The sequence below is a fragment of the Corapipo altera genome, unplaced genomic scaffold (genome assembly GCF_003945725.1).
Source record: "Corapipo altera isolate COAL_440 unplaced genomic scaffold, ASM394572v1 271, whole genome shotgun sequence".
Lineage (NCBI taxonomy): Eukaryota > Metazoa > Chordata > Aves > Passeriformes > Pipridae > Corapipo > Corapipo altera.
In genome coordinates, this window is record NW_020884935.1 from 3,377,564 (window position 1) to 3,400,476 (window position 22,913).

General features: G+C 53.4%; 2 protein-coding genes across 8 annotated transcripts in view; one reads left to right on the forward strand and one right to left on the reverse strand.

Annotated features, from left to right (window-relative positions):
- The first annotated feature begins 783 nt into the window (after positions 1-783).
- On the forward strand, positions 784-13,356 carry DUSP14 (dual specificity phosphatase 14). The gene is made up of 3 exons (XM_027660448.1): positions 784-912; positions 9,833-9,926; positions 11,326-13,356. Exon 3 carries the CDS (start codon positions 11,447-11,449, stop codon positions 12,041-12,043), a length of 597 nt encoding a protein of 198 aa, XP_027516249.1. The 5' UTR covers positions 784-912; positions 9,833-9,926; positions 11,326-11,446; the 3' UTR covers positions 12,044-13,356.
- A 1,936-nt stretch (positions 13,357-15,292) lies between these two features.
- Positions 15,293-22,913, reverse strand: part of SYNRG (synergin gamma) — a 40,549-nt gene continuing 32,928 nt past the window's right edge. For 6 of the 7 annotated variants that reach the window (XM_027660446.1, XM_027660440.1, XM_027660445.1 and 3 more), the window contains 3 exons: positions 20,287-20,397; positions 19,675-19,710; positions 15,293-18,682 (listed from right to left, as the gene is read on the reverse strand). In XM_027660446.1, coding sequence (XP_027516247.1) covers positions 18,551-18,682; positions 19,675-19,710; positions 20,287-20,397 — 279 coding nt within the window. In that variant the 3' untranslated portion in view covers positions 15,293-18,550. The remainder of the gene's footprint in view (positions 18,683-19,674; positions 19,711-20,286; positions 20,398-22,913) is intronic. The other variant, XM_027660442.1, reaches the window with a different exon arrangement.

Here is a 22,913-nt window from a genome sequence, read left to right on the forward strand (position 1 = left end):
CAGGAGGAGCCCTGGGAGTGAGGGTCCCCCGGGCCACCCACCATTCCTTTACCCTGCTCCCAGCGTCGGGAGGAGCAGTGGCTGTGGCTTGGGATGTTCCTGTCACAAAAAACAGGCTTCTCTCTGTCCTAGGGCTGACCCCCTCCCCACCGGGCACCCACTGAGCCAAGGGATTTGTCCCCACACGCTGGCAGGGTTCCCATGGGGACATGACATGTCCCGTCCCTAACAGGGGATGTGTTGGGCCCTGCCACATCCCCACACACTGCCGTGTCCTCAGTGGGACCCTGCCACCTCCCCGTGTCCACAGGGATTCTCTCATGGCCCCAGAGGGGCCCCACCATGTCCCTTCATTGACTTTGACACATCCTATCCCCACAGGACTCCTGTTATGTCCCCACAGGGACCCCTGCTTGTCCACAGGGACTCTATCGTGTCTACAAAGTCTTATTCCCACAGGGACCCCCGCCACATCCCCATTGGAAACCACACTTGTCCCCATCCCCACAGGGACCCCGTTATGCCCCCACTGGAACCCTCACTTGTCTCCACCCAACAGGGCCCCCCCACTTGTCCCCACACACGGTCCCATCCCTGCAGGGATCCCCAACTGTCCCCACACACAGTCGTATCCCCGCAGGGCCCCCCCTTCCCCACACACAGCCCCTTCCCCACTGGGGCCCCGGCGGCGGCGGCGCCTTTAAGCGGGGCCGGTCTCCCGGAGCCCCCGCCCGGGGGCCGGGCCGGGCCGCCCCCCGTAGCCTGGTAACGGCGGCTCGGCGGGCGGGGGCGGCCCCGGCACCGCGGTCAGGTGGCACCGCCGAGACGGAGCCGGCCGAGCACGATAAAAGTCCCGGCCCGCCGCCGCCGCCACGGCCGCGAGGGAGCGCGGAGCCGCCGCCCGGAGCCATGGTAGGGACGGGGCGGGGAGGGGGGAGCCGGGACACGGGGAGGGGGCTCGGGCTGGCCCCGCGTGGCCGGGCTGCGGGGCCCCGCCGTTCCCCGCCGCGTTTCCAGCGCCCCGCGCTGCCCCCAGCCCGCCCCGGCCGCTCGCGGTGCCCTGCGGGGGGATCGCCGGAGCCCCCCGGAGCCCCCCGGCTCTGCCCGCACGGGCGGGACGGGGCCGAGGGGATCCCGCCCCCCGCGTCCCCTCCGGAGCGGGCGGTGCGGGGGCTGTGCCCGCTCAGCGCCCCGCGGATGCGGCCCCGCTGCGCTCCCGGCCGGGGCCGCGCTGGGACGGGGCAGAGGCGGCTCTGCCGGGGGTGCCCGAAGGAGCGGGGCGCGGCAAGAACCCGGTGGCCGGTGCTCAAACCCCGGGTAAGCCCGGCGAGGGAGCGGGGTGTCACCTCGGAGCTGCACCAGAGCAGCCACGGGCAGAGCTCGGGTGGTTCCTCGACGTGGAACCAGCCCCAGCCCCACCGCGGGCTCTGCCGGAGCGGGGTACCTGTCCCTGGCTCCTGCCCTGGGCGCTTCCCTCTCAGCACCCATCCTTGGATCCTACCCTGGGCACCTCCAGGTTGGCACCCATCCCTGGATCCTGCCCTGGGCACTTCCCTCTCAGCACCTATCCTTGGATCCTGCCTTTGGCACCCCCAGCTCTGCACCCATCCTTGGATCCTGCCCTGGGCTCTTCCCTCTCAGCACCCATCCCTGGTTCCTGCTCTTGGCACTCCCCTCTTAGGACCCTTCCCTGGCTCCTGCCCTGGGCACCCCTGGCTCTCAGGGCACGCTGGTGCCACCAAACCCCGGCTCGTGCCTGCGGCTGCCCGGCCTCTCATCCAGACGGGTTGTGTGCGTGGCCCTTGACTCAGCTCCGGAGCAGCTGCTTTGAGCAACACCAGTAATCAATGAGTGGCATTTGGCTGTAGGGAGATGGGGCAGGATTATAACCTGTTCGACTGGGCAGCAAATGAGCCTTTTATTCTGGAGGTTTGAGTGTTGGCAGATGCCCTAATATCATGTTGCAAGTTCGGTTTATCCCTAATGCCCCTGCCACAGGAATGGTGGAGGATTAGCACTGACAAAACAGTTTTCCCTGATGATACACCAGATCAGCCGTCCCTGCTCTGGCAGGGAGTGGATTCCTCCCCCAGGCCTCGCTGTAAACCTTGGTGTGTGCTTCGTTCCGGTGGTTGGGATGAGCTCTGTGGCACTCTGGTTCCCAAGGAATGAGAAAGAAGGGTCCCTAATTCTGGGGGCACGTGCTGCTCCTCACTGGCAGAGATCTGCTGCCACGACTTGGCTGATGTGACCCTGCTGAACGTCAGGGGAGCAATAATGCAGCGGGTTTTAATTGATTTATGCCCGGAAGGTGTGAACGTGCAGCTCTGCCTGTCCTTCCTGCCCCTGAGGGCTCGCCTGGGTCCTGGGCACGGGCATGGACATTCCAGTTTCCTCCAGGAACAAAGGTGAACTCCCAGGGATTTGTTCTGAGCCCTTGCTGTGCTGCAGGGTCTGCCCTGGGCTCTGGCACTGCTTCTGTGTATTGGTCAGGGCAAGATGGAAATTTGCATGGCTTAATTCAATACCTGATCCCAGCTGGAATCTTGGAGCTGGAAAGGCAGAGAGCTCATGCTGCTCTAGTGCTAGAAATGCACAGGGTGTGGGGGAAACCTTCTGTCTGAGCCAGACGTCATGGGAGGGAGGAAAGGGATGCAGAGCCTGCTCAAGAAAGTCTCAGACCTCTACTCTGAGAGTCGGTACCAGCTTTGTCCCAGGGAAGCAGCCACCTGCCCATCTGGGCACGCAAAAAGAGGTTGGGAGTGAGGAGAAGGGAGAAGGCACCTGGGCATGGCAGTGGGTACCAGGAGCAGCTTCTCTCCCACTCACCACACACTGGCCCCACCAGAGCTGTTTACACAAGGCTGTTCACCAGAGAAGCCTTCCAGGCTTCCTGCTACCACCTTCCTTCCAGGGTGGCTTTCCCTAGAAGGTGGGGTAATGCCTCAAACCAGGCACGGGAGCTTCTCCCAGCCTCTCCTCTCCAGGCACACAACCCTCACCACACCACACCCCCCCCCATTTATCACTTCCAGAAAGACACTCTGAGTGACCATAACACAAAGGGAGGTGTGAGCATGTAGCAGAGAGGGCTCTGGCGTTTGGAAACAGCTGAGGAATCTCTGAACAGTGGCCCCAGCTCCCTGCATGCTTGGGAATAAAGCCTGAGAATGGGAGGCAGAGACATTGCCCACACTTCCTGGGGCACCTGTAGTGCAGGCAGCTTGTGGGCTCAGCTCTGTGGCTACTCCCTGCTTTAAAAATAATATAAAATAGTAATAATCAGGCAAGTTTGAGTTTCCCAGCAGGAAGGAGCAACAGGTGCTGCCGTGCTCACCACAGCAGGGTGGGTTGGGATGTCTGGACTGATGGGACTTTAATTGTCCCTGTTTCCACCATCCCACCCCACAGTGGGGGGTGGCTGCAGGTCCTTCCCTTTGGAGGAGGCCGAGCAGCAGCTCAGGGAGGCAGGAGTCCTTCATGGAGGAAATGTGGATTTGCATGGTGTCCCTAAAAAATGCCATTACCCCAAGCCTGGAGCAACTGGAATGACCTCCTGGGAGGTGAGGGGTGCTGACCCTGTGCTGCTTGCATGGGAAGCAGTTGCTGCCTCATGTAAACTTGATTTTTCCCCCCAGTTGATTAAAATTGGCCTCTCCTCCTGTTACCCCACACAACCCCATCAGTGTGCTCAGAGGTGACCTCATTCCTCAGAGCTGCTGTGGGCACATCCTGCTGTTCTCCCTTCAGCTGCACTGCCCTGTGCCCAGCTCCTGCCTGGCCTTGGGAGCATGGGGAAAGCGTGGGCAGCCTCTGCCCAGCAGGGATTCCTCCGGTGAGGGTTATGTCACCATCAGGTTTATCAGGGTGCCAGGCTTTGGGACCCCCATGAGAAGTTGGGCTGTTCAGAGTGTGCAGCAGTTGGCACTGCCCCTGAAAAAGGCCCGGGTGAGCACCAGCATGGAAGCACCGGACTGCTTCCAGGACACGTTGCAGTGAATTTGCAGCTGCCTTCAATTTGATGGGGTTTGGGGTGGGCTGGGGCAGAGCCCGGCCACAGCAGCAGCAGGCACAGCCCTGGGCCCGGCAGGGTCACACACGAGCAAACACGCCAGGTCCCTGTGTTTTGTTCGGCTAACAGGGAAGAGATTGTGTCCCTCCTGTCAGCTGTGACTGCGCAGGGCACGGCTCCGGAAAAAACAAGGCTCCATCTTGCAGCACCCCGGGAGCCGGAGCCAGGCGTGGGTCTGCTCCCTGAGTGTGCCCCTCTCCTCCCCATCCACATCCCCCCGGGTCACACTTGGACACAGGGAGCAGGGGATGGAGCAGGGGAGCTTTCCCAAACTCCGCATGCAATCCAGATGCCATCAGCTGGCACTGAGATGATCTGTGGTGCTTCACAGCAGACGATCTCTCCACTTGGGGCTGGAAAACAGCCTTGGGTGTTCAGCCGAGTATGGAGCTGATGCTGCCCACAACTGTTGGGTCCTGTTTGTGCCTCCTCAAGGCTTAATTCTGGTTTTTAAAGTGTTTGGTTCACCCACCCAGAATTTTTAAGCAAGATGCAGGTGGCCACACTCCTGGTCTGTCCTGGGCGAGCCCTGTGCCCCTGCTGTGCTCTCCAAGGGACTGGCACGCAGAGCAGGGTGAGCAGGAGCCCATGGCTCTGAAAGAGCAAACGTGGCTTTAAAAAGGAGGATGGTTTGTTTTTCTTGCATCAAATCCTCTCGCTGCTTGCCGAGGGAGGCTTGTCCTCAGAGCAGAGCAAGGATTTTATAAATACCAGCTTGCTCCAGGTTGTGCCCACTCCCCCTCTCGCTCCGTCCCTGCAGCCGGGAGCTCTCCCTGTGGCCAGAGGTTTGGCTGGCAGCTGGCAGGATCCAGCTGCCGAGTGGAGAGGAAGCAGCCCTGCCTGTTCCCACTCCAGAGCAGCACTGAGGGGGTGGCTGTGTGGCAGGATCACAGCGTGCCCGTGGGCAGATCCGCCGCCTCGCCAGGGAGACGGTGACAGCGGGAATCTGGAGTCAGTGGAGCTGCCGCCCTGCCTGGCAGCCATGGGCCCTGCCCAGCGGGCCCAGTGGCATCATCCTTGGATGGAGCCTTCCCAAAAACCTCACCGCCCATTTTTCCTGCTGTGTTGGTGCTGGGGTTGTCAGGGAGTGAGGCTTTGGCTGGCAGTGCGAGGAGGGGCTGAGGGGAGGGCAGAGCGCGGCTGGTGACCAGATGCGGGAGGCAGCGGGTGAGGTTGCCAAGCCCTGGCCTCTCTCCCAGGGCACCCCAGTGGTGCCGGTGGGAGGGAGAAGAGCCGTGCCACGGGAGTGTCGGCTGTCACCCCTCGGAAGGCAGTGGCAGCAGGCTGGGACAGGCTCCTCAGGGATCACCAGCCCGGGGAGCTGGCTCGGGTCATGGGAGCAGCCCAGACTCCAGGCGTGTGGGGGAGGCAAGACTGTGCTTGGGGACTAAATGTGCTTGATCTGGGGTCGTTGAGCAACGAGCAGGTCCTCGAGCTCCCCGGGACAGTGGGGGGCTGTGTGAGGAGTGTCTAGTGGTGCGTTTTGGGCACGATTCCCTTTCTTCCACGAATCCTCTGGGAAGTTACTGGTGTGTTCTGGCAAGCGCGGGGAACCCGGCTGTGCTGGGAGCTGCCCAAGCAGCCAGGCCTGCTCAGAGCTCCGGGCAGACAGATTATTATCTTGATTTAACATCTGACAGCTCCCATCCTGCGCTCGCCGAGAGGCCAGCGCGGGCTGCGAGCACAATCGATCAGGGGTCGGTCTCGGCATCCTCTGTCTCAGCCCAGACCATCCCGCCGTCCCCGCCTGCTCCCCTTCCTCCTTTTGCATTCCAAACCCAAACCACTCATCCCTTCATGGCGAGGATGCGCCGATGGCTCTGACCTGCGCTCCGAGAGGAGCCTGTAATGGCTCCGGGAGCGCATCCACCACAACCCAGGGAAGGAGAGCAAGGACCCGGCAGAGCAGAGGGCTGCAGGAGGGCTGGGAAGAGGAGCGAGGAGCCGGCGGCTCCCACACGTCCTCTCCCCTCCCGGCTGTGCTTCAGCCTCCCTTGGACTCTGCACAAGCAAGCCCTGACCCGAGAATGGCTGCAGTTTGTACTCTCTGCTGAAATGTATTTGAAATGCCACTCTCTAGGACCATTTCTGAAGCAATTTGCTGTTCAGCCTGGCTGGGAAGAGCCCTGGGCAGGCTCGTTCATTCAGCGCCTGCGATATTGACTCTTCTCTTTACTGCAGGATTAGAGAGCATTTGTCATCTCCAAAATGAATAACTTTTCCTCTCCTGGGAGGGGGGAGAAGGTTTGCCTCAGTACTGACATTTCACACACCCAGCCCACAAACCTGCTTTGAATCCCAGATGATGCTCTGGGAATAAAACCAGGGGCTTCAGTGTCTCTGCTCCACCAGTAGAGCAGGGCCCATCACCCCCATGAGCCTCCCCCCACCCTAAACCTACAGTCCAGGGGGACAGGAGTCTGGGGAAGCTTCCACCTGTGCCAGGTACCAAGCTCCGTTGTTGTGTTACTGACACAGAACCCGACACAAACTGCAGGGCTTTGAGAAGTCCCTCAGGGACAAGCCATGGAGGCACTTTAAAAAGAAAACTAAAATTAAAAAAAAAAAAAATCCCCCAAATCAGAGCAAATCATCCAGCAGCACCAGAATAAGAAGACAGAAGCTCAGACTTGCCAACTCATTGTCTAGAGCCCGACCAGCTCTCCCTCCTGTCCTGGAGATCACAGTGTTTAACTCACATCACCCTGTGTGCCTCTGTCTTTTGAGCTTCCAGAGGTGTTTTCAAGCCTTTCTCAGGAGGTTCAGGAACCAGCAGCGCTTTCCCATGGGAATTTCAGCCTTTGTTAGCAGAACTGCATTCTCAGGAATGAAAGCAAAGAGAAACAAACTCCAGCTGTTGCAAGATTTGGAAGAGCAGAGCCACAAGCATTGCCAGCAGCAACTTTTCCGAGGGGCTGCACCACCAAAACACAAAGCAAGGCATTGCTGTATGGCTTTGGAAACCCCCTAGATGGAGAGGGGCAGGAAATCCAGCCTGGGCGGGATACAACCTGCCTTCCCATGGGAGCAGCTGCCATGGACAAAGCACCTGCCCCTTCTCCTGGGACAGGTGAACCACAGAGCTCAGCCTCCAGGTACAGCAGAACACACAGAGCCCGACAGGAGCAGCCAGACCCACCTGAGCCGTGGAGCTGAGCAGAGCCAGGGGATGCAGGATGAGATCCTGGACATGGTGGGTGCTGGAAAAGTGTCCCCTCTCTGTAATCCTGCACCTGAGGACGGTGCTGGCCGGGAGCTCTGGGAAAGGACCTGGAGGCTTTGAAGAGCAGACTGTTCTCCAGGCTGTAATTACCCACTGGCTTCCCCCACCCCTGATTATGCAGATGAGGGCAATGGCAGAACCCACCAGGCTGTTGGGGAGGGAAGAGGCTGCACCGGTCCTGCCCCTGCAGCAGCAGGGTCCCCAGGGACCTCCTGCCACCCTGGAGGGGTCCCAGCCCTCCCTGGCTGGGTCAGCACGTGGCACTGACTGTTCTCTCTGCATGGGCAAGACCAAGGCAGAGTCTGGAGAGGGATTTGCTGGGGGTCAGGGCCGTTACAAGATTAATTATTTCGTTAGTTGGAGTCAGCTCAGCAAACAAGGATATGACGGTGGGAACACCTGGTTGCTACCAGCCCATCACCAGCCAGTCTTTTCCCAAAGGACCACACTGCACCATCTGGGAATTTCAGCCCTTTGCAGGAAACCACAATCACATTCCAGCTCTTTGGAAGGTACTTTCAGAGCTGCTTCAGGGACAGTTCTGGATCCCAACCCTCGGATGCCCTGCCTGGTGCTGGGGAGCACCTGTGGTGACAAGGCAGCCGGGACAGGCCCAGCACCCCGAGGACACACTCAGAGCTGGTGTGACCCCCCAGCCTATGCCACCACTCAGAAACTCCAACCAGGGAACATGGGAGACGATGTGGGGTCTGTACTGCAGGTGAGATGGTGCAGCCTGGCTGTGCTGGTGCAGCTCCCACAGCAGAGGCTGAAGGAGGCAGCCGGTGCCTCTTCCCGTGCCAGGAGCCTGTTGTGCCACCAGCCTCCCCAGGTACTGCAGGTGGCACAGCCAGGGCTGGGCTGTCTGTGCCCCTTGTTTGATCTTCAGATATTTTCCTCTTTTTGTTTTTTTGCACCCAGCAACAGCTGGGAAGAGGCTTTTCAGTCCTCTCTCTCTCTCTGCTTTAGCACAATGACGGGAACTGCTGCATGAAGAGCAACAGTGTTGGATTGCAGCGGGATAACACGGGTGTGCTGAGAAAGGCAAATGGAGTTTTGTGGGAGCAAAACAGCAGGCTTTGGGCAAGGCTTTGTCTGAGCTGGGGCCAGGCAGGGGTTGCAGCTTTGGGGCCAGATGAGGGCTCACACAGCCTGGTGGGAGCTCGCGATCTCAGCCGAAGGCGCCGCACCCAGCAGGAGCCGTTGCCAGCCCAGGCAGACGAGGCCCCTTTCATTCCCAGCTCCCTGCACGCCAGCAGCTGCTCAGCCTGGTGTGTGTGGGCAGGAGCGTGGCTCTGTCACATGCCTGAGACAGCACATCACAGTCAGTGGCATCCCAGGAAGCTCCCGCTGCGAGCGCCACGGAACGCGGGAAGGGACACGGGAAGGGACGCTGGCACCTGCCCCTCTCCCTTGGTGGCCTTCCCCCGGTGTCTGGGCAGCATCCTGAGCCACCAGGCACGTGTGCTGGGAGCACAGCAGTCTTATCTCACCTAAATAATGAGCTCCTCTCCAAAGCATTCACTCACTCTGGCCGAGAGCTGCTCAGCGTGGAGCAGAGGCCGTGCTGCTGGTGTCAGCCATTCGGAGCCCTGGGGATGTAACTGGGATGGCACAGGCTGCCCAGAGAAGCTGTGGCTGCCCCATCCCTGCAAGTGTCCAAGGCCAGGTTGGATGGGGCTTGGAGCAACCTGGGCTAGTGGAAGGTGTCCCTGCCCATGGCAGGGGTTGGGACTGGATAGGCATAAGGGGCCGTGCCGGTGGTGCTGGGAGCGGGTGGCACGCGGGCGTTTGGTGCCAGCCTGGTGGCCCCAGAGTTTGCAGAGCGAGCCCAGCCTGTCACATGCAAATATCTGGATAAGTTGCTGCCTGCTAACAGGAAGCACTGTATGGAAAGCAGCAAAGCCCTTCCTAAACTACCCTTGGAGTGCTCTGGGTGCCCCTGGGAGCAGCTGGAGGGTCTGCCTTGCACAGAGCAGGTTTGGGGCAGGCACTGATCTCGCCCTGCCGGGGTCCAGCAGCGTTTCCCAGCTGCTTCACCTCCACTCTGGGGCCTTGTGGTGCTTCTGGTCTGGCAGAATGAAAAGGCGATGTTGCCCCATCCTCCACTTTCCAGGAGTGGAATGCTGTGGCTCTGGCACCAGCTCTGCCCCTTCCTGTTCACCCCGTACTTCCAGCAGTGCCTCAGGGAACAGGAGCAGGAGCTCCCCACCAGGTGGCTTTGGACACCATCAGAAGGATGCAGAGGTGTGTCTGGAATTTAGCACCTGGGCAGATGCTAAAGGAGACATTAGAGCAAATTAATTACTTAAACTCTTTAATATTTTTCTGAGCCATGATTTTTGTGCCAGGCTCAGATTCCTCTGGGCCTGCCATGACTGTGAGTGCTGTGTTGGCAGGAATCGGTGCCCTCCCAAGGCCTCTGTCTGCCCAACGACCAGCAGGGAACAGTGATCCTCCCCCCCAGTTCTTGGACAACCACCTAAATCAGGTCCAGTGCAGATCCCAGTAAAATCCATGCTCTCTTCTCTCCCCAGGTCAGCACTGGACACACTCTGTGAGCCATCCCATCAGCACCCCGCGACATCCCGGTACCGACCCGATTTGGAGCAGGACAGGTTGTAACCAAGCGTAAGTGCTCCAATCCTTTGTGTTGTCAGTAAAAGCTGTTTGAGAGCAGGGATTTCCCCTGCTCAGAGGACTTTATTCCTTTGCAAAAACACCCCTTTCCTTGCTGTCCCCTGCTGGGTGACTGTGTTGGGGTGTCCACAGGGGAAGCTGCGCGTTCACAGCTGCAGCAACAAGGAGCTCTTGCTCCTTGTTGGGGCAGGAGCTCTTGCAGCTCTTTGGACCCACAGCTTCTGGAGCTGCTCGAGTAGGTGCCAGCAGGGAAGAGCCACAGAAGAGGCCTCATTATGCTCATTAAGTTCCTGCACCACAGAGCCAAAACTCCGCTGGCAGCAGAGCGGGTGATCCCACCAGCCACTGCTGGGACCTGCTGGTGCTTCCCAGAGCATGGGATGTGGGCAGACACTGCACCAAGGGCTGGGGAAGCCATAGCTGGGGTCTCTTAGCCCTTTGAGGACCCTCTAACATAATTAGAGTGAACTGCTGGAGGGACAAATCCAACTCCCCCAAGGTGCTGAGCATCCCCCAGCTCCCCTCCAGCAGTGCCAGTGACACGGGTGGGCTCAGAGGTCCCTGGGCAGGGCAGGGCCTCTCCAGCCTGCACAGACTGGACCCTCTCCCACAGCCCGTCTGCAGCTGGAGAACACACAGACTGGCAAATCATTAATGCTCCACGGCTGGTCCCCTTGGTTGTGTTTTCCCCACTGGCTTTGGAAAGGCCCTAAAAGAGCAGGGGGAATCAGAGCAGGGGCGATCCCGAGCCTTTGGGGCACGTGTCTCTCTCCGAAGCATTAGTGAGGCATTAAAGCAGCAGCAGAGCCTCCCCTGTCCCAGCCTCTCCTTGGGTTTTACTCTCAGCTTCTGACATAACCAGGTCACTCTTTCCACACTTCCCCTGTTTCGATGAGTGATCGGGATGGACGTGACTCACCGCCTTTCCTAATGAGCGACTTTCCTCTGTTTATGTGCTTTGGCGGGGCCTTTCATACACCTAAAAAAGGAGAAGGGTGGCACTGGGGAGAGGGCAGGGTGCTGTAAATTGCTGGCATCTGCTGTTCCTCATCATCCCTCTGGACTCTGGCCAGCTGTGAAGCTGCTGGGTTTGAGCATGGAAAAGGTGTAGCTCATCTTCCACGTGCTGATCCGGGTGAGATGCTGTCTGAGCCCACAGGTAAACCCTCAACGAGTAATTGGGGCTAATTAGGCTGGGAGATTTTTTGTTATTGTTCTGTCCAGGCGATGCCTGGGAGCCCAGTGGTGATGAGCACTGTGAAACCAGACCCACGTTCCCCACGGAGCTTTGCCAGGCCACAGCAGGGCGAGCTGGGGTTTCCTGTTCCCCTGCCCAGACACAGCTCAGGGACGGCTGCCCCTCTCATGTGGCCTCACTTGTGTTTTGCAGTGACTAAGCAGAGGAAGCTCTCGCTGTCCTACCACCACCACCAGGCCAGACAATCCTTCCCTTGGCTGAAGATCCCGTTGAACCTCTTCCCATAATGGAAGCGTGAGTGCCAAGATCCTCCATGACCTCCAGAAGCCACAACTCCTTACCGAGAACTCTGATGGCTCCACGAATGCTTTCCGAAGGTGCCCTGGGGGGCATCGCCCAAATCACCCCCTCGCTGTACCTGAGCCGGGGCAGCGTCGCCTCCAACCGGCACCTGCTGCTCTCCCGGGGCATCACCTGCATCATCAACGCCACCATCGAGATCCCCAACTTCAACTGGCCCCAGTTTGAATACGTCAAAGTGCCTTTGGCTGACATGCCCAACGCCCCCATCTCCCTGTACTTCGACAGCGTGGCCGACAAGATCAACAGCGTGGCGCGGAAACACGGGGCCACGCTGGTGCACTGCGCCGCCGGCGTCAGCAGGTCGGCCACGCTCTGCATCGCCTTCCTCATGAAGTACCACAAGGTCTCCCTCTTCGAGGCCTACAACTGGGTCAAGTCCCGGCGCCCCGTCATACGGCCCAACGTGGGCTTCTGGAGGCAGCTGATAGACTACGAGAGGAAGCTCTTCGGGAAGACGACGGTTAAAATGGTACAGACGCCCTACGGCATCATCCCAGACGTTTATGAGAGAGAGAGGAGACCCCTGATGCCTTACTGGGGAATTTAATGGGACTGCAGACAGGAAGCACAACAGAAGGGACGCGCTATTCTGAGACAACCAGACTGGAGACATTCCCTTCTTCTTCTACAGCCAACTTTGATTCTTTACCATACAGCAGAACCTCAATTCTCACCTCACTAAACCTGCAAGGCCAACGATTCCCTTCAAAGCATTTCTCTCTATGGGGATTTCCCATCTGCATCTCTCTCATTTAGCAGAACCAGGTCTCCTTATGAGTTTATTCCTTCCATAAAGCCTCCCTCCTTTTTTAGTCAGTTTATTAGGGTCCTCCAAGGAAAGGCCTAAGAGGCATTTGGCAGAGTTGATGAGCCAAGTGCGCTTTGTGACGCGGTAGTAGCCTGGATATTTTGTTATAGCTTGTTTGCTTCCCTGCAAAACCCTGTAGTGGCTCGGGAGCAGCACTAGCACAGAGTGAACAAGGCCCTGCTCCACGGCAGCGGGTTTTCCAAGCACCAGGAAGGCTGGAATACAGGGCTGTGGTGCTAGTGCTGGTGTTTTCTTTAACATCCATAGTGACTCTCAGTATATAGTGTTTGAGATCTTTAGTCAGCTCTTAATCGTATTCAAAGTTAGAAAAAAAAAAAAAGAAAAAAAAAGTGAATCAGTCCGTGTCAGCCACAAGGAAAATAAAATTTGAACGATTCAAATCAAATAAATACAAGATCCTTTTTAACTCATTCCACACCAGGGCAATAGTCCTGGAATACACTTCAACTACTGGAAAATGCTGGTGTGTTTTGCGGGTGGAAAGTCGACAGATCCTGTCCAGATGTGGCTCAAGACAGAAGCAAGAGGGTTGAACCCGCTGGACAACCAAAGAGACGTTCAGGAATCCGTGCACGGCCCCCTGCCCGAGGGGCTGGGCCGTGTCTGTGAACATTCCAGCAACCACTCTGTTGGAAGTCAGTAAATCCGCTTGATTCTTCATCTCCGAGCCCGGTCATGATCTGCCTTAGTCCATTTCCGAATCACTCCATTCCGTCCTCAAGGTTATGCTGCATTCTGGGATTATTCCGCGCCAACGGATCTGTCCACCCTCCCGGCCAGGCACAAAGGCTCTGCCCTGTGCTGTGTGTGCCGGGAGTGATTCCAACCCCAGCCTTTCCGTGCGAGAAGCCTTCCTGCGGCTCCCGCCCATCGCTCCCCTCCCGGCAGGGACGGGACTGGTTTCCCTGGAGCGTCACCGGAACCCAGGAGAGCCCCATTCCTGAGGAGACACTGGTGTCCTCTGCCCCGGGAGGAGGAGCAGGCAGATTGCTGGATGCCGCGATCGCTGATTTAAGTGAGATTCTATACTTGTAAAAAAAAAAATAAAAATCAATAAAGATCAAACCAGAACATGTGTTGGTTTCCTGTTCCAAGCGGCGCTAATGGAGCTCCGGGAGCAGCGGGAACACGGGGTGAGGTGGAGCAGCGGCTTTGGGCAAATCTGGACCCAAGCCTTGAGGAAAACACTGCGAGCTGTTCCCAGCACTCGGCTCCCCACCTCACAGTCCATCCTGCCATTCCTGCTCCTCCTCCCAGCAGCCGGGCAGTCCCTGGGGCTGGTGCACTCTTTGCACCTCCCCGAGTCCTGGTGGTCAGCCGAGGTTCTGAGGAGCAGCAGGCGTGGCTGAAGGGCTCTCCCAGCTGGACTGTGCTGTGTCAGGGTGCCACGACCGGGTCCTTGGTTTCCCCAGACTGAAAGTCATCAGGGCTGAAATAAATACTGATAAAGCCAACACAAAACCGTTCAAATGGCCTCAACCTCCCTGGGCTCAGGAGTAAAACCAGAGCTGGCTGCAACAGAAGTCTAGGTCAGAGTGAATTTGCCACAGAGGCTTCAACCTCTATCTCTGACCCAGAATCCTCCCATTTACTGGAGACCCCGGAGCAAACGGCACTGGCTGAGACTCACCCAGGGAAGGACGGGGAGCTCTGTGGTTCCCAGACTCCAGGAGGTCCACTGAGAATGGGGGAAGTTCACAAACTCCAAGTGAGGCCAGAGGGCCCTCGCTGGGGGGTGGTGGCAGGACAGAGCTCTCAGCCCCTGTGGGAGTCACTCCAGCTGTGTTAACCCCATGGAGATGTCCCTGGGAAAGGTCACTGCTCGTTCCTCACCCTTCCACGGGCATCCAAAGCCACTGTTCCCTGAATGCAGGGATGTGTTGCCCCCACTCCCTTGCAAACCCACCTTTGATCCTTTATCCTGGATGCACATAGTCAAAGCAGCCAGAAAACCCCCCAACAGTCACAACACTGGTTTTTCCAACAATATCCACACAGGGATCTTGGTGTCTTTCACCACCACGAGGACAGGAGAATTTTCCTTCTGCTTTTCCCAGATCAGTTTTGTCCCACTGAAATAAAGGTGAGGTTTGCCATCAGCTGCTCCCAGTTCAGGTTCCATGGCTGTGTCCCAGTTCCAGTGACAGACACAGGAGACTGATGTCCACTTAAAAAAATGAATTTTACTCATCTCCCTATTTTAATCATGAATTAAACTCCAGCCAGGGAAATGGTAAGAAAGGATCTAGAGAGTAAAAATCAAAATTAATTGTTAATTTGGAGACATTCCAATACATGACATTTTAAGGGGGAAAAAAATAACTAAAAACTCAAATCTGCTCACAAAATCAAACCTTACCCAAAAAGTGGTCAGTGTGTAATTTAACAGTATTTTTTATGTAAAAACTGAAGGTAAAAATTCTCCGCTGTGAATTATTCCATAATTCCACTGCGTGAGTACTGAGGGGAGGCAAAATGCTGATGTTCAGCCAAGAAGACACCAAAGGCTGATTTTTTAAACACAAGGGAAACTTAGACCTCTAAAAAAAGGAAATTGCCTAATAAAGCACATCAGGAAACAAAGAATTCACCTGAAATCCCCATTCAAGGTTATATTACAGTGTTAATGCTTGTGGGTATTTCTTTGCAAAAGCTCCTCTTGTGTTCACTCCAACAAAAGAGATTTTGTATGAGTGTTTTCCCCCTCAAAATCCAGTTTTTCCATCCTTAAATCTATAGAAACCAAAGAGAGACAGTCACAGCTCAGCTTGGATTGCTGCGAGCACACCCACTGGATTTGAGGGGAACATCCCTCTTCCTGCTCCCCAGGGGCTCTTCCAAATGGTGTCTTAATTGCTTGAAAAATATTTTATATTTTTCAGTATTTGGTGAGGCACTTTCCACATCCCAGCCACAAAGCAGGTTTCACTTACATTATGATATAAATATTTCAGCTTCCCAGGCTGGTCAGATACAAAACGAGCTCTTTATTGAACACAAGGTTTGAATCTCAACACAGGATTTATAAATCATTGCAGGAATCAAGGGAGTAAACAAGGTACTAAAGTCAATTAATAACACTTATTCTCATGGGATTTAAAATACCAGCAGTGACTCCAGCATAGAACAAACCCAAACAGCTCCAACTAATAATCACAAAACCACTTCTGGAAGAGAAATAATGTTTGCCCAGAGGGCAGGAGAAGAATTACAATATAAAGTGAAGTTTTCTGATCACTTCACAGAATTACGACATTCATATTTTAACGCTGAGAACTGGAATTAAATACAGGTCCAAAATTAAAAATAAACCCGAAGCAGCAGTTTGTACAACAGCAGCTTTTATTGGAAAGGCAGGTTTTGCTTCAAGTTTAATTAATTCCCAATGTAGCTGAGGAACTCGGAGCATTCCGAGGGTTTCCATGAGCTCCTGCTCCACCTGAGCCTGAACTTCACTCACTCACAAACCCTGCACGGACTTCAGGGAAGGAGCTGCTGAGACCAAACCCAGTAAAGAAAAGCTGCTGCCAGGGAGGAAAAGACATTGGAATGGTCAGTGCATGAGGTGACAATTCCCAGGCCACAGGTGACCTCTGAGGTGGGCAGGTACCCAGGAATTCACACCCAGGCACGGGGATGGAGGGGCAGGGAAGGGGCTGGAGCAGCCCCCAGCACTCCCAGCACCAGGGAAAAGCTGCCACCACGGTCACAGCGTGGAAGCACCAGGGATACAATGGGGAAAAGCCATAAATACGTTAAATAACCAGGCTAATAGTCCCTTAGAACTCCAAATATACAGAAAGAGACAGAAAACCCACTTTCCACAGGTATCCACTTTCCAAGGCAGCTCCAGAAAACACGGACGTTAAAAAACCAAAGAAAAATCCCATTTCTCTTTTCCAGAGACAGAATCCATGCAGGAAAAGGAGTCACAGGTCTGAAATTGCACAGAGCCAAAGCAAAGGCAGCGTGTCCAGGTGCCCCTGCACAGGAGGGGTGGGGGAAGGTGGGCTGGGACAATCCTGTCACCTTGGATACAGCTTGGAAGGACCCTGGGCTTTGCCTGGCAGCAACATCTGAGAGGATGCCGAGTGCTCCAGTGAGTCACTGGGATGACTGGGATCAGGGAGCTGATCCTTGCTCTGCAGTGCCTTTATGGGGGGGATCTCCATGCAAACATTCCATGTGTTCCCACGACAGGAAGGTGCTGGGAACAGAACACTTCCTGCTTCCACAGAGGCAGGGACGGTGCCTGTGCTGTCCCTCCCGTGGGAGCAGGAGAGCAGCAGTGTCATCCCTCAGTGAGCTCTGCTGCAGTTGGAATTGCAAACACCCATTCCTTATTTTTATGGGCCAAAAGACACGACGGACAGGGGAGGGGACTGACCTGGTAACAAGCACAGGAAAACCACCACTGAGAAATGCTTCTGTGACAACACAGCTGGTGATTTAAGTTTCCCACTGTGGCCTCTTATTTGTGGCATCCTCTTTTAATTAGGGGGGAAAAGAAAATCCCATCTAGCCAAGGGAAAGGATGTGGGCAGTCCCTGTCACACGGTGGAAAATCTGCTGCTGGATTAGCCAGAGTTTGCGACTGGAGGCACACGTTGCTTTATTTTGTGAATGAGTTAATTTGAGGCTGCAAGATTTACTGTAATTGGTGTAAATGAGGAGCCAGACACCTCCGAGCCAAGATTCTTTCATTTGGGCTAATTAATAGTTTAGTATAACTAAGCTTGTTTGTTTTTTAAATACAAAGCATCGTTTTCCTCACTGTGATCTCTGTTTCGGCAAATAACCACAGGCCAGTGTCAGGTACTTATAATGGAGGCAAGATTAACTTGGAAAAGCTGTTGATATCTCTGGGGAGAAGGGAGAGATCTGAGGAATTTAAGTCAAAGAATTAAGGAGAAAAGTTGTACCCGATGGATTTACACCCCACTGCATTCCCTGCAGACCCAGACTGGATAGTGGTAAGTCTCTCATAATGCAATGAAGCTCCCACTTGGTTTGAAATCCTGTAATAGCACTGCACTGTCCCCTGGATATTGGATCTGAAGGAAGAATCAGGTACTTTAGATGTTACAGGTAATATTTTGTGACAAAATAATACAAACCTCCTATTCAGAGAGGTGAGTACCTGCCATAAACCACAAACCAGCAGGGAGACAACGCCCTGCCCCAAACACCAGCTTGCTAAGACCCCCAGCTTCCAGTGTTAAATCCCTTTGGGTGTTAAATCCCACTCCCTGTCACAGGAGCCAAGGGCCACCTCGTGCTGCCAGCTCTGAGTCACAGAAACACGTTACTACAGGTAGCACCAGACTGCACGAGCCACACACAGGCATCCCATCAGGAAAAGCATCTCAGCATCCAAAAAAGGGAAGGTATCTACACAGGAGCAGATGTGCTGCATCAGCAGGGTCCAGTTTTCACCAGAGCTGCAGCCACACAGCTACCAAAGGGTCAGGAGAAACATAAATCACACCTGGAGTTCAGGACAACTCCAGGGAAGTTTATCTGTATTTACAACAAAGCTGCAAGTTTTAAACTCCAGCTGCCTGTACTACAGAATCCAGATATTACAGGGAAAATTTCAACAGTTTTCCAGTCCTTACCCCCCAGCACCAACCAGTTCTGCACACAGAACAACTCCCAGCACAGAGCACTGGAGGTGTAAATCCACAGCAGCCCTCCAGTCTCATTCCTTTGAGTCCATAATTCATTTTGCCTCGATGCTGTGACTCATGTGCTCTGATATCACAGCAGAAAATATCTGAAGAGCAACATCATGGTCCATACCCAAACACATTAAAGAGAAGATCTGCTTACAAATACAGACTCCAGGTACTTAATGGTCACTTCTATGCAAATCAGTCCAGTATTCCAGGTTCTTTGGGAGGCTCAGTGCTGGCTTCTCCCAGGTTTATGGTGGCTACCAGGCTGCTTTTACACAGAATAACATGTTTTCATGTTGAGAAAGTCTGAAATGCCACATTTTTTTTTTTGCCATACATTTTTTTCTGGTTATTTCTGAACCCGTGGCCATTTCAAGTGAATTCTTCGCTGTCTGTGGCAGTGGCTTTAACCTGTTACAGTCCAAAACTCAACCCCAAACATTTCAAATCCTGAGCCCAACTCCAGCCTCTCCACTTATTCCACCCCACCAGTTACCCCAAGTCCTGCATTGTTAGATCCAAAGCTCCACCTTCAGTGCAGCTGCTTTCAGAGCAGGTCTGGCAGGATGAGACCTGGAGGTTTGGGCTCCACACAGTTGATCCAGAAGTTGGCACAGCTGGCGTGGTACTGGTGCCCTCCATAGGCCAGCTTAAAGTTATCTGTCTCAGAATTAAAGGCCTGAAAGAAGAATTGAAAGGAGTGTGACAGTCTGACCTGCTCCAGGATGTAAAACTAGAGTGGGAAATGGACACAGCACAGGTATCACCCTGGAATGGCACAGCGTGGCAGGACCCTCCCCCCCGAGCACAACACCCCATAAACTGTGTTTTATTTGAGTTACAGGCAGGCAAAACCTTCAGCCATCACACCTGAGCCAACTCACACCTGCCTGGAGGGAGCCCTGTGATTACCACAGTGCCTGCTCTGACCCCTGGCAACTAACTCACCTCATTTTATGCATCTTCTACTTCTGCTCCGAATCCCTAACGAGGTGACGCTTGTCCTGCCTGCCAGCACACAGCTCCTGCATTTATTTCCCTGGCTCCAGTTCTGCTGTGAGTTAGGCAGGTGCAATTCCTGCTATTAGTGTTATTTCAGGTTGAATTTGATCTACTTCCTCCTGTTAATTGAAGCTGCTTTACAATAGGAGCCTGTGAGCAGAGCGTGTGAAGCCATGAACAAGCTGAAACCACCTCAGTGTTTGTTGCTAGGAGATATTTTCCAATGCTTCACAGCTCCCTATTTAAAAAAATATCCCAGCCCTGCTCCCCACACCCTGGATTTCCTGCAGACATTTCTAAAAATGCCACTGCCTGCTACATATAGCCAAAAGTCAATATTTCTAGCACAAAACCCCCTAAAATCCCCCCTCTTCTGCCACAGACACACAAATTCAGAAACTCACTGCAGGGAATTTTCTACCACACAACAGGAGGAGCACAAAACCAGAAAGCTGGTCACAAGTACAGGCATGCAGACAAGACAAAGGGGAGGCTCTGGAGCATGTTAGTTGATCAGATCAAGTGTTAACGGTCACAAAAAATGACTGGAGGAGGAGGATTAATGATTGGTACAACTGAGAATGACAGCTGAGAGCCAGTCAGCAGTTCAGCCTTCCACACTCAGCTAAGAATGAGTCCAGAAAGAATGGTTTTTTTACAGATTCATACTTTTTTAGGAAGCTCTTCCACAGGTTTCTCTTCTTTCTGAAATGATGTTGAAACCAAAAAGTCAGGAAAAGTGCCAGTATTGTTAACGGGTTGGCACAACTCTGCACGTGTCCTGGGAGTCCCTCCCAGCTCTGCCAATGGCAACAGTCCCCTCTGGTGACCCATTTCATGAGGAAAAGCCATTAAAAAAATTTTCAGTTGTAAAAAAAAATATATACTTTTTAAACATTAGTCTCCCCATCTCTTCCCCATCATGAACAATTTAACTCAACCCTTTCTCCACGGCTGTGTCACACCAAAGCCCAAGGAATACAGGACACTGATTATAGGATTTTATGTGAGTCCCATCTATAGGTCAGAGTCTGCTTTGCCCTCTGCCATTTACAAATTATAGCCATGAAAATTTTTTCAACACACCCATCCCTGGAAGTGTCCAAGGCCAGGTTGGATGGGGCTTGGAGCAATGCAGGGTAGTAGTGGAAGGTGCCCCTGCCCATGGCAGGAGGTAGAAAGGGATGAGCTTTAAGGTTCCCTGCCAACCCAAACCATTCTGGGATTCCATAAATGCAAGTCCAGACTGTAATTAAAAAGGAGTTTAACCATTACACTTACTTTACTTCTGGAATCCACATTTAGGAGACACACTCCACAGGCCAGATCCTGGGCATTTTTAATCCCTGGGCGCAGCATGCAGGAAGAGAAATCCAGGGAGTTTTCATCTGGCTAAAGAAACAGGACAACTAAATTTAGGCATTTGCAGTAACTGAAGAAGTTTCAGACATCAGGAGAAAAATTACTGAGTAGCAAGAGCCACAGTGTCACAGCAGCATGGCAGGGGTGATGTGGTGCATTCCCTCATCAGCTGCTGTTCAATCAGAGCCATTAGGATGGGTTTGCCATCTCCAGCAGCACTAATTTATAACACTCAAAACTCTTGAAAAAGGCTGTGACTACAAAGGAAGGAATTCTTCAGCTGCACATTCCCACATCAAAAGGGGAAGGAGCCCGGGCTGCTCCGAGCTGGGAGCTGGAGGAAGGCAAACAGTGGATCAGCAGGTATTTGTGCAGCTGTGGGAGGGAGGCACAGCCAGCTCTGCTCTCACAGCAGCACTGGAGAGGTGGCTGCTGCAGGGCTTATTGTCCTGGAGTCTGTTACTGCCTGAGCAAAAAAGGGCAGTTGTTATTGTTTTGGGGGGTTTTTTTGAACCTACAGTATGGCAGAGCAGTACAAAATGGGATATTAAGTTTAGCCAAAGCACAGAGTTCAGGTCACCAGCCATACACAAAGCTCAGGTTAAAGAGAGGCAAAGGATGGGAGAATAAGCCTGGAAACAATAAATTAACACAGTCACTTTTCCAGTACTTAACCTCAGATTTCAGCCATGGGATAAATGATCAGTTAAGACTTTGCATAAGGGCAGTATAAAACCATTCAAATTTTGCATGAAAATAGTTGTGCAAATAAAAACAATGACTCGAAGTGCAAGAAGCTTAAAAAAATGGTGAGATCCCAGGCCATGTGTCTGTTAATCCACACTCTGGTTATGCTGCTCACGCTGCCCCGCTGAATGGCTGGAGAATAATTGGAATCCTGAAAAAAAACACCCTTTAATCTCTAAATAGATCAATCAAATTAATAAAGACACTCTAATATTTGTTTACCAAATCCATGAGTGAAGCAAATGAGAAGGTCATCCTGCAATTTGCTGTGAAAAACCACAAGCCTGTGCATAAAATTACCTTGTAACAAAATCCTTTAAAAGACAAAATTAACCTTTCCGAGCCCAAGCCTCGGAGCTGGAATACTTCTCTCCAGTTAATTGGCACCTCTGCCTCATTTGGGATCCGTGACTGCAACGCCAGGGAAGGAGGTGTGGGTTCCACCCCTTCCAATGGGCCCCCGTGGGGAAGAGAACCAGAAAAAGGGGTGATTTGGAGAATTATAGGAGCCAGGAGTCCCTGCTTCTCAGATAACTTCAGAGGGACTGCGTGTCCCTAGGAGCAGTTAATGTGCTTAAAATGTAGCTGGAGTTACCAGCCAGGAGCTGCTGCGGCTCAGAGAACACGTGGCCAAGCTTTGGACTTGCAGGTAATCCCTGTAATCTTCCAAGGAAAAGCACTTTAAGAACTATGTTTTAATCCACCTGTTTAAATCAGGAGAAGATCCTGACACCTTCTGAGATTGGTACTATCAACAACAGAAAGTTCAACAGGTGCATCCAGGTCCATCACCTTGCTCTGTCGAGCAGCAAGAGATTGAGAGTATAAATTTCCTAGGACAGGCTCTGTGCATCACAGGACATCACCAAAATACCTGAGGAGGTTTAAAACGTGCAAAAGGTGTGTAAAAAGGGGCTGACCATTTATAATACCTGCTTTGCAGGGAATGACAGTGAGCTGGATGTGGGTATTTCAAGCAGAAACCAAGTATTCCAGGCCTCACTTATAAATGATTGTTTACTGGGAAGTAAAAACCCTTTTGTGGCAGCAGCTGCAGTGCAAGGAAGAAGCCACAAATTAAACTGCTCAGTGCAAAGCTACCCATGGTAATGATGTGCTCAGTGGTGCTTGATGGGATGTGCTGATACTGAGTCAAAGGCTCCTCAGGAGTTAAAGGGAGCCATTATGCAAGTCAATATCGAGCAACACAGACAGATAATTACCTAAAAATACGAGTTTTACCGTGGTTAAAGAAAGTCATTTTGCAATTGTATTTCCTGCAACACAAATACACAAAAACCCCCAAGGCATTTAATGGCAGAGTGATTTTCCTGCCTTCTGCCTGTGTGTGTTCTGGACCCCACTGTGCCCCTCTCCTCCCCAGGTCCTCTGCAGACCCGGCCCATGGGATGCTCCTGCTCACCCCTCAGACCACCTCTGCCTGTCACTCTCACCCAGGGATGTCCAAAGCTCTCCTGTCAGGGAGCAGTGGAGCTTTTCCTGGCAGTTCAGGAGAGGAAAAGCAACTTAATCGGTAGCAGGAACCAAAACAAACTCGGGCATTTCCAAATGCAGAGAGAGGAAAAACAGTTTAGTTATTCCTGTGTTTCTACGTTGTGTGCTCTGGAATTGTGAGCATTAAAACTAATTGCAGGGATATTAAAAAAAACCAACAAGTTATGTCCATGTTATTCTGGCTTCATAAAATTGCTTATTTGAATTTTATTAAATTTTCCTTACTGGAGATGTCCACAGACACACAGGATATCCCCTCAATCATTAAGATACTAAATAAGACC